This window comes from Trichechus manatus, unplaced genomic scaffold (assembly GCF_000243295.1).
Source record: "Trichechus manatus latirostris isolate Lorelei unplaced genomic scaffold, TriManLat1.0 scaffold00018, whole genome shotgun sequence".
NCBI lineage: Eukaryota > Metazoa > Chordata > Mammalia > Sirenia > Trichechidae > Trichechus > Trichechus manatus.
Window position 1 is genome coordinate 17,793,441 of NW_004443954.1, and position 12,350 is coordinate 17,805,790.

General features: G+C 36.9%; 1 protein-coding gene across 1 annotated transcript in view; it reads right to left on the reverse strand.

Moving 5' to 3' along the window:
- CHD7 (chromodomain helicase DNA binding protein 7) overlaps positions 1 to 12,350 on the reverse strand; it is a 156,472-nt gene that overhangs the window by 63,549 nt on the left and 80,573 nt on the right. Inside the window, exon 7 of the mRNA XM_023727724.1 lies at positions 1,920 to 2,034. Within this exon, the coding sequence (XP_023583492.1) occupies positions 1,920 to 2,034 (115 nt within the window). The remainder of the gene's footprint in view (positions 1 to 1,919; positions 2,035 to 12,350) is intronic.

Here is a 12,350-nt window from a genome sequence, read left to right on the forward strand (position 1 = left end):
AAAGACCTAAATATAAAATCTAAAACGATAAAGATCACAGAAGAAAAACTAGGGACAATGCTAGGAGCCCTAATACATGGCATAAACAGAATACAAACCATAAGTAACAATGCACAAACACCAGAAGAGAAACTAGATAACTGGGAGCTCCTAAAAATCAAACACTAGCAAGTGACCATCTAAGATACATCAATTGGTCCCAACTCACCTGGAGCAAAGGAGAATGAAGAATACCAAAGACAAATGGAAAATATTAGTCCAAGAGACAGAAAGAGCCACATAAACCAGAGACTCCATCAGCTTGAGACCAGAAGAACTAGATGGTGCCTGGCTACCACCAATGACTGCCCTGACAGGGAACACAAGAGTCCCTGATTGAGCAGGAGAACAGTGAGGTGCAGAACTCAAACTGCAGTAAAAAGACCAGACTTAATGGTTTGACTAAGACTGGTGGGACCCTGGAAGACATGGCCCCCGGACTCTTTGTTGGCCCAGAGCTGAAACCATCCCCGAGGCCAACTCTTCAGACAAAGATTAGACTGGACTATGGGACATAAAGTGATACTTGTGAGGAGTGTGCTTCTTAGTTCAAGTAGATACATGAGACTAAATGGGCAGCTCCTGTCCAGAGGCAAGATAAGAATGCGGAAAGGGTCAGGAGCTGGCTGAATGGACACGGGAAATCTGGGTGGAAAGGAGGAGTATGCTGTCACAGTACAGGGAGAGCAACTAGGGTCACATAGCAATGTATGTATAAATTTTTGTATGAGAGACTGACTCGAATTGTAAACTTTCACTTAAAGCACAATTAAAAAAAAAAAAAAAAAAAGAAGCACTTTAATATTCCCCAAGATGTAAGAAGTGAGTCACATTTGAGTCATTCCATTCCCTCTCAGTGGTAACTACTACACTGACAAAAAAACTTAATACCCGGAATAGCATAGGTTGTGGCACAAACCTAAGTCCAGTAAAAGAATAACAACCTGATCTCCCATCTAATGCTAACCTTACAATCTGCCATTTGGGATCATGGAAATCAGATTCTGGAGAACACAAACTTGTTACCTGAGGTTATTAGATTTTATTCTACCATCTCCAAAAACAGGCAGGGGGTGAGAAGGAGGTTGTTGTTAAACAGGTATTATTTTGCATCAAATGTCACAGTTGACATTCTTTTAACTCTTTTATGAAGAGGAAAACTAATAAATCAGCAAATCTAATCTTTCAGTGTTAGAGTTTTTCTTTTATCTACCTGAGGCTACATGTGAAATCAGTTTGGTGACCAGAAGTCCAGAGACCCCAGTAACCAGTTTGTGAAAACTTTTTTTTTAAATGAAACTGACTTCGGTGGAGGGAGAAGCTGCCACTTCCTGTAAATGCCCTAGGGATGACTGTCTTTTCATCATATTTGATAACCAGAATAAAGGGCACAGGCAGAGATACCATAACTTCTACACCACAGCACACTATCTGTGAAACTGAGTTTAGTGAACACGATACAATCAGTCATTGACTTAAAATAATTTTGCCACGTGCCTTCCCCAATGGAAGTTCTATATCCTCAAACTTGCACTTATTATTTAATGTCCAGTTTTTAACTTGCTGAATTTCAATCGAGCTTTTGTCTACTTACTTTTTTCATTCTCTACTAACTGCACTTAAACGTCAAGGTTTTAATCACACCATCATCACTATTACTACACAAGACCATAAGGACCAGTATCTTTGAGACTAAGCAACAGGAAGAATGAGAAATTTCCTGTTTACAAAGTTTTTAGCAATAACCAGTTACCAATGTGCAAGAAACAGCAGCAAATGAGGCAAACTAGTTTTTCTTAATAATGTACTGAACTAAAATTCAAAATGCAGAACATTTTAATAAAGCAAATACTGTAGAAAATTAACCAAGTAATTCATACCTCTGAAAGGAATTTGTTCTGGCCCTGCTTTGCCTTGAATCGTTTAATCTTTTGCTGAATTCTCTTATCTTTTTCCAGATCTTCTACGGATGCCCATTGACAATGAAGGTAAGAGCTAAAACAGTAAAACAATATCCTTAAAACATGTAAAAATAATATTCTCTGTTATCCAAAAAAAAAAAAACAAAAAAACAAAAAAAAACAGCTAAACAGATCATTAACAAAATAGCATGTTTAATTACTTGTAGAGCCTGCTGAGCAACATTCGACATAACCACTAACTTTGGGAATAAGAAATGAAAATCAATAATCACTGTCTAAATTTTGTCTTCAGTCCTGAGCCTCCGGCTCTCTTATCCACTACCCATAAACAAAAGAGAAAAAGATGTCATAGCAAGTGGTGTTCATAAGTGATTGGATTACACTTCAATACAAAGCAGTTAAGCACTACAGGGTGGCCTTAATTATGAATTTATGTTTTGAGCCTTTTATCATTAATTGAGAATAAAAGGTTTTAATAAAGTTAAAAAAAATTCAAATTTAAACCCTTTGAGATAAGAGGTATAGGGTGCCTGTGATGCACACAAGGTCTATCCTACTGGCCCCAAAGGTACACCTAATTTAGTCCTTCTAGAGCAGCTGGGGAGAAAAGGGTCACCTTCATTCCCTGAACACCTACCCATGTTCCCCACTTGTTCCTAATCAGGTCCTGCTCTCCCAGCCTAGGTTCTTCCAAAAGCTCTGAAATTATGCCCTGTGGCCCCTTGTGAATTCTTTCATTATGTAACTCTACCCTGTCCTTGCACCAGGTAAGTCCAAACCCTTCAGATTACCACCCATCTGCTCTGGGCACATGTTGTGCTTTTCCTAACCTTAACTTGAATCCACTCCACCCTCCTTTTTTCTTCCCTGAGACTCACAGGTACATAGTTAAAGTTTTATGGTACCTTTGACATTCTTTTGTTTGGTATTTCAATATACTTTTATACCATCATCCTCTCTCTGTCCCCAGTAGCCTTGATTGTCTCTTATTTCTCTTTCTGGTGATGACATTAAAAAGCAATGAGATGTTCTAGAGCCACAGATGGTGGATGAACCTCTGAAACTATTGCCCTGAGATAATCTTTAAACCTTAAACCAAAAATATTCCCTGAAATTATCTTAAAACCAAACAATAGTTTAGATTAACTAATGAAAAAAGTCTGTCTTGAGCATTAAACTCTTTTAAGAACTATCTATATCAGATCAAACTGACAACAGCAACTGAAAAGATTAGATAGGAACCTTAGGGGGCAGTGAATTTATGTTAATGGGGGAGGAACAACTCAGAGAAGGAGGATGAGAATGGTTGCACGACTCAAAGAACGTAATTAATGTCACTAAATTGTACATGTAGAAACTGTTGGATTAGTGTATGTTTTGCCTTATATATTCTCAACAACAAAATTTAAAAAAAAATGAGATACTTGAATATACAGCTCTTTCAAAATCCAAGTAGTACTACTCTTAAAAATTATGTAGCCATTATAAATGTTAGAAAAATGATTAATGATATGGAAAATGTTTATGACATTGAGAATCACATCACTTATATTTATATAATGTCTAACAGCATTTTCAAAGGTAAGCCTGATTTAGACCTTCTAGAACTGACTGAGGTTAAAAAGAACTACAAACTCAAGTCCTACACAGTATGAATTTATATAAATCCTGTCCACACACACAGAAAATACACTAGATGAAAATGCATCAAAATGTTAATTATGATCAATTCTGGATGGTAAGATTGTAAATATCTTATTTTCTACTTCCAACTTGTATTTTCCAAATTTCCAATAAATAATACATAATACTGCTAAAATCCAAAGCACTATAAAAATAACCTACTGCAGTCTCCTAGGAGCCCTGGGGGCCCAGTGGTTAAGAGCTACAGCTGCTAACCAAAAGGTCGGCAGTTCAAATCCACCAGCCCTATGGGGCAGTCCTACTCTGACCTACAGGGTCACTATGAGTCCGAATCGAGTCAATGGCGATGAGTTTATAGTCTCCTACTTATTGGATCAGAAAAAGGCACATGTGCCATCAGCATTCTTGTCTAGGGTTGTGTGCAAACACCTTTAAAGCACCACTAGTGTGGATGTGAGCTGAAACAGGCACTAACAAAAGTGGGTCCATCCCCAGTCCCCTTCCCGTGAGCCAGGATGAAATTTTCGGGCAGTGGACTCCAGTTTTCAGACCCTGATAATAACTCACCCTGGAGGCTTACTCAGGAGGAAGAGAAAAGATCAAAGGTGGGCTGGTACGTTTTAGTAGATAATTAAGTCAACAAAAAGGTATGCAGTACTGGAGGTCCAGCATTAACAATGTTAAGAAAAATGTTATAAAGCAATAAACAAGAAAAATATTATGAAGCTAATAAGAAATAATCTGAAACAGTTCCTACCAACTGTACAGTTTATAATCACTTTGGAAAATAAAATTTCATTTTTAAACACAATTATTTTTATGAAGCAAGTATATCATTTATACCTAATCCTAATAAAGACAGAACAAAAAAAGAGAAAGAAAATTAAAGACCACATCACTTTTGGACACTGATTCAAAATTCTAAGTAAAATGTTAATAAACATAATTCCACACCACATTAAGAAAACAATACAGCATGACCAAGCAGGGTTTACTCCAGGAATGCAAGGTTGGTTCAACATTAGGAAACCCATTAAAAAAAATAATAAATCTAAGGAGAAAAATCACACAATTATTTCCATAAATGCTAAGAAAGCCTTTGACAAAATCTATTATAGATTTTAAAACTCAGGAAAATAGGAATTAACAGGTAGTTTATTAACATCATAAAATATGTATAGACCTTAGTCCTAAAGCTGGAGTTTTACTAAATGGGGAAACATCACAGGCTTTCCCACTAAGATCAGAAACAAGGTCAGCATGTCTACTATCTTCACTATTATTCAATTTGTACTCAAAGTATTAGTCAAACGCAGTTAGAGTAGAAAAAATAATAAAAGACATTAATAATTAAAAAATAGGAAGTAAAATTATCTCTATTTGCAGATGAAATGATCATGTATCTGTAAAAGCCTAGAGAATCAATTAGAAAACTAATTCAAACTAAAAAATGATTCAAAATGTAGCAGAATATAAAAGTAATATGCAGATATTAACGGCCTTCACTCATACAAACAATAACCAGTTATAAGATATAATGTTAAAGAAAACCTCCATTTACAATACCGACAAAGATAAAATACTCAGGAATAAATTTAATAAGAAATGTGCAAAACTTACATAAAGAAATATTTAAAACACTCCTAAAAGATACAAAAGTATATTTGAACAAATGGGAAAGACATTCTATGTTTTTGAATAGCATGACTCAACATCAAAAATCATAAATTTATAAATTAAACAGCATCCAAATAAAAATATAATCAAGCATTTGTGTATACCTAGACAAGTTAATCCTGAACTTTGTATGTAACAACAAACAGGCAAGAACAGCCGGGGCCGGGGGTGCCGGGAGCGGGGAAAGAAACATTAAAAAAGAAAAGCAATTAGGGGAGTCTAGATTAACCAGATATTAAAATACACTATCAAGCTTCTATAAGTAAAATACTGTGGTACTGTCTCATAAGTAGACAGACAGCTCAAAGGAAAAGAATAAAGTACAGAAATAGATCCAAAGAAATATATAACTTTAGTACATGATAAAGGTTGCATCCAAATCACTGGGCCAAAGATAGAACATTTTAAAAATGGTGCTGGAACACCCATTTGGAAAAGAAGATTAGATCCATACCTTACACCATACACAAGAATAAATACCAAATGGATTAGGCACCTAAACAGGGAACCATAAAAGTACTAGAAGAAAACATGGGCAAATTCGTCTTTAACCCGGGCATCAGGAAATGCTTCTATAACTAAAGCCAGAGGAATAGAGACTGATAAGTGTAAGTATATAAATGCATTTTTAAAGAACTTTCAGAATTCAATATACATCATAAATAAAGCCAAAAGACAATTGAAACTTTGAAAAGATATCTGCAACACATGAAACAGATAAAGAACTAATATCCCACACATACAAAGAAGTCTTTAAAATTGAGAGAAGTACAGTAGTAAAATGGGCAAAAGACATAAATGGATACAAAATGAGGTAAAAAATGGCTATTAAAACTTATGGAATGATATTCAACCTCATTCATACAAGAGAAGTGCTAGTTAAAACTGCACTGAGATACAATTTCTCACAAAAATTAAAAAATAAAACAACACATTATGTTGGAAAGGTTGTGCAGAAATAGGTGCTCTCATGTATTATGGATGGGAATGCAAACTGTTAAAAACTTATGGCAGGAAATTTGTCAAGAGCTAACAAAACATATGCACTAACCTTTCAACCTAGCAATGAAAATACACAGGCACATATCAACAGTAATAACAACCAAAAAATATGTGTATAGTTACATAGGTTGATATGTACATGTTTATGGGAAGACACATGCGAGTATATGCATGTGTAGGTGTATCTGTAGGAATATGCATATACATATCAGTGTTGTGCTGCATATATATCCATATATATAATAAAACACCTGGGGCGCAGATACGGAGACTTCCTAGATATATCCAAACAACTCCAGGGATTGGTTTACTGGGTTAAAAGGCTTAGAATCATAGTCTCAGTCAACTGGCATAACATAGTTCATAAAGATTACGTTCTACATCCTAGTTTGGTGAGTAGCGTCTGGGGTCTTAAAAGCTTGTGAGCAGTCGCCTATGATACAACTATTGGATTCTATTACTCTGGAGCAAAAGAGAATGATGGAAACCAAAGACTCAAAGAAGAAACTAGTCCACAAGACTAGTAGCTCACACGAACCATGACCTCTTCTAACCTGAGACCAGAAGAACTAGATGGTACCCTGCTACCACTACTCACCGCTCTGACCAGAGACACAAAAGAAAGTCTCAGATAGAATGAGAGAAAAATGTAGAACAAAATTCAAATTCCTAAAAAAGACCACATCAATTGGTCTGATAGAGACTAGAGGAACCTATCGTCCTAAGATACCCTTTCAACTTGGAACTGAAGCCACTCCCAGAGGTCACCTTTCAGCCAAATAATAGACTGGCTTATAAAATAATATCACCCATGAGAAATGTGCTCCGTTAAACAATCAACTGCATGAAACCAAACGATCAACATTTACCCAAAAGCAAAGATGAGAAGGCAAGAAGGGGAAGGGAAATTAGACCAACGGAAACAGAACAAACAATGGAAATAATGAGAATGCTGACATATTGTGAAAATTGTAACCAATGTCACGAAACAATCTGCGTAAACATTGTTCAATGGAAACCTAATTTGCAGTGTAAACATTCACCTAAAACACAATATTTAAAAAAGCAAATACATAGGCATGAGAATAAATACTGCAGCATTATTTGTAATTGCAAAATGTCAAAAACCACTTATATGCCCACATACCTAGGAGATTTGTTAAATAAGCTTTAGTATAGTCATGCAATGGAGCCCTATACAGCTGTAACAAAAACTGAGGAAGATCCCCATAAACTGATGCTGAGGGAATATGTTGTTGTTAGATGTCATTGAGGTGGTTCTGACTTATAAGTATCCTATTTATAACAGAATAAAACACTGCCTGGTACTGCGCCATCCTCAAAATCATCGCTATGTTTGAGCACATTGTTGCAGCCACCATGTCAATCTATGTCGATGGTCTTTCCCTTTTTCATGGACCCTCTACTTTGACAAGCATGACGTCCTTCTCCAGGAACTGGTCCCTCCTGATAACATGTCCAAAGTACGTGAGATGACGTCTCATGATCCTTGCTTCTAAGGAGCATTCTGGTTGTACTTCTTCCAAGACAGATTTGTTCGTTATTCTGGTAGTCCATGGTGTATTCAATATGCTTCACAAACACCATAATTCAAAGGCATCAATTCTTTCTCAATCTTCTTTATTCACTGTCTAGCTTTCGCATGCATACGAGGCATCTGAAAATACCATGGTTTGGGTCAGGTGTACTTTAGTCCTCAAAGTGACATCTTTGTTTTTCAACACTTTAAAGAGATCTTTTGCAGCAGATTTGTCCAGTGCAATATGTTGTTTGATTTCTTGACTGCTGCTTCCACAGGTGTTGATTGCAGATCCAACTAAAATGAAATCCTTGACAACTTCAATATTTTCTCCATTTATCATGATGTTGCTTATTGGTCCAGTTGTGAGGGTTTCTGTGCTCCTTAAGTTGAGGTATAATCCATACAGAAGGCTGTAGTCTTTGATCTTCGTTAGTAAGTGCTTCAAGTCCTCTTTGCTTTCAGCAAGCAAGGTTGTGTCATCTGCATATCGAAGGTTGTTGATAGGTCTTCCTCCAATCCTAATGCTGTGTTCTTCTTCATATAGTCCAGGCTTCTCAAATTATTTGCTCAGTATACAGATTGAATAAGTATGGTGAAAGGATACAACCCTGATGCACACTTTTCCTGATTTTAAACGACACAGTAGCCACCTGTTCTGTTCAAACAATTGCCTCTTGATCTATGTACAGGTTCCTCATGAGCACAATTAAGTGTTCCAAAATTCCCATTATTTTCAATGTTATCCATAATTTGTTATGATCCATACAGTTGAATGCCCTTGCATAGTCAATAAAACACAGGTAAACATCTTTCTGGTATTCTCTGCTTTCAGCCAAGATCCATCTGACATTAACAATGACATCCCTTGTTCCACATCCTCTTTGGAATTTGGCTTGAATTTCTGGTAGTTCCCCGTCAATGCAGTGCTGCAACTGTTTTTGAATTATCTTCAGCAAAATTTTACTTGCGTGATATTAACGATATTGTTCGATAATTTTCCCAATCTGCTGGATCACCTTTCTTTGGAATGGACACAAAAATGGATCTCTTCCAGTTGCTTGGCCAGGTAGCTGTCTTCCAAATTTCTCGGCATAGACAAGTCACCATTCCAGTGCTGCATCCATTTGCTGAAATATCTCAATTGGTATTCCATCAATTCCTGAAGCCTTGTTGTTTTTTGCCAATGCCTTCGGTGCAGCTTGGACTTCTTCCTTCAATACCATTGGTTCTTGATGATATGCCACCTCATGAAATGGTTGAATGTTGACCAATTCTTTTTCATACAGTGACACTGTATATTCCTTCCATCTTCTTTTGCATATTTCAATATTTTGCCCACAGAATTCTTCAGTATTGCAACTCTGCACTTGAATTTTTTCTTCAGTTCTTTCAGCTTGAGAAATGCTAAGTGTGTTCTGACCTTTTGGTTTTCTAACTCCAGGCTATTGCACATATCATTATAATACTCTGTCTTCTCTAATCGCTCTTTGAACTTTTCTTTTCAGCTCTTCTACTTCATCGTTTCCTCCTTTCACTTTAACTACTCTACGTTTAAGAGTAATTTCAGAGTCTCTTCTGACATCCATTTTGGTCTTTTCTTTCCTGTCTTTTTAACGAACTTTTGTTTTCCTCATATATGATGTCCTTGATCTCATCCCATAACTCATCTGGTCCTCAGTCATTAGTGTTCAACAAGTTGAATCTAGAGATGTTCTCTAAATTCAGGTGGCATATACTCAAGGTCGTACTTTGGCTCTCGTAGACGTGTTTTAATTTCCTTCAGCTTCAACTTGCATATGAGCAATTGATGGTCTGAGCAATTCCAAAGTTGGCCCCTGGCCTTGTTCTGACTGATAATACTGAGCCTCTTTCCACGGATGTAGTCAATTTGACTCCTGGGTATTCCGTCAGATGAGGTTTATGTGTATAGTCATCATTATATTGTTGAAAAAAGGTATTTACAATGAGTAAGTCATTGGTTGCGATCTCTGGTATCATTTCTATCACCAAGGCCATATTTTCAAACTACCAATCCTTCTTGGTTTCCAATTTTTACAACCAATTACCAGTAATTATCAATGCATCTTGATTGCATATTTGATCAATTTCAGACTGCACAAGTTGGTAAAAATCTTCAATTTCTTTACCTTTGGCATTAGTGATTGGTGAGTAAATTCTAGTAACAGTTGTGTTAATTGGTCTTCCTTGTAGGCATATGGATATTATCCTATGACTCACAGCACTGTACTTCAGGATATATATTGAAATGTTCTTTTTGACAATTAATGTGACGCCGTTCCTCTTTGTCATTCCCGGCATAGTATATCATATGATTGTCTGATTCAAAGTGGCCAATATCAGTCCGTTTCAGCTCACTAATGCCTAGGATATCAATCTTTATGCGTTCCATTTCATTTTGACAACTTCCAATTTCCCAGATTCATGCTATGTGCATCCCACATTCCAATTGTTAATGGATGTTTGCAATGGTTTCTTCTCATTCTGAGTCGTGCCACATCAGCAAATGAAGGTCCTGAAAGCTTTTCTCCATCCACATCAGGAAGGCTGTCTCTACTCTGAGGAGGCAGCTCTTCCCCAGTCGTCTTCTGAGTGCCTTCCAACCTGAGGGGCTCATCTTCCAGCACTATATCAGACAATGTTCTGCTGCTATTCATAAGGTTGTCACTGGCCAATTTTTTTTTTTTTTTAAGAAATAGATTGCTGGATTCTTCTTCCTAGTCTGTCTTACTCTAGAAGCTTCACTGAAATCTGTCCACCATGGGTGACCCTGTCAGTATTTGAAATAACGGTGGCAAGGCTTCCAGTATCACAGCAACGGGCAAGCCACCACAGTATGACAAACTGACAGATCAGAGGTGGTAAGGGAATACAGTATTGTGAAAAAAACTGCAAAAGTGTACTAATAGTACGTAATTTTTTGTGTAAAAAATAAGAGGAAATTATATATATCTGCACACTAATGCCAAAAATTACAGAAAGGATACACCTAGGATAAAGGAAGGGATGCAATGAAATAGCGTGGAAAGGAAAGAAGGGGAGATAGCACTTATCTGAAGAGCCTATAAACCAAACTTTGTATCAAATAAATAACCTAGCCATACTTAAGGGTGGGGGAGAGAAGAACCAACCCAAGGAAATTCTGAACAACAATTTAGCCTCTATGCCCTCAGGCTAAAGACAAAAACTCTAAACAAATACTGAACTCAGTAGGCTTCTTGTTAACAGAAATATGGGCTAGTAATTCTGAAACCATTTCCTATATATTCTAAGATTGAAAAACATGCAAATATATTATGAACAATAAGGGCCAGGTTTCTCACGGTCAGAGAAGGGAGTTACTAATACCAATAGTTGTGGGAAATGAGAGAATAAACCCTGTGGTGTTGAACTAGAATTGGAAATATCAATATAAAGGTATCTTTTTTTGTTGCTGCAGATAGGTAGGTAGGTAGATAGATAAGTAGACAGGTAGATGGCAAGATAGAAACATAGGTGCATGTGTTTGTATATATATATATTTGTACATATATAAGCATATACATGTATGTGTATGCGCATGCATACATGTGTATATATACACACACATACATGTACACACTATACACACACAAGTACACACACATATATACATGCACATTAGCACACACATCTCTTATCCCTGTCCACTGGGAGGGCCTTGAAGCAATGACTCTCCAGCAGCATTGAGCACAACTAGTGTCTAAATCTTCATTTCTAAATGCCCTTAGAGAATAACCAAGGCTAAAAATAACCACAGATACTTGGAGAAATAGCTGGTTCCAGGACTGAAACAGGGAAATTACATTCTGTTTCCAGAAAGGAAGGAAGTGATCAGAGAATGAAGGGAACAAGGCAAAAGCACATAAGAGCCAGCTGGAAGAGGCTCCCACTGGCCAAGTCTGGGACAATGTGAGCAAAGTAATGACATGATGGCAAACACTTATAACCCATTGACTAAAGCAAGAATTCACGAGTCTACACAGTCATAAAGAAATAAACAGGTAAGACAGTAAAGCCCTTCCTTTCAGTAGAAACCCAACTAATAAGTTCAGAAGGAATGATAGTAAATAATCATGTGGCAACCATTATCATATTTAATAGTCTCAAAATATCTTTCAACAAGATGCTTATTAATTCCATAAATAAAAACAGTATCTTTATAGTTGAGAAACCTGACAGTCACCACCTTAACCAAGGGATCAAAGTTAAGACCAGTAATGGGAAAAACCATATCACGTGCCTCCTGAAATGTGTCCTGAGAAGAACGTATCGTTGCTTCTGTGGTTTTCCTGCCAAAAGTGTATAACCTGAATCTAACCACGAGGGAAGATCGGAAACACCCACAATTGAGGGAACACACTCTTCAGAAATATCGATGTATGACACACATAACCAGACTGAGGAGCTGCTCCAGTAACAGGGCTGATGTTGAACACACGATGTGGGACTGGGACTTTCTTTTGCTATAAGGACATTACTGGGAC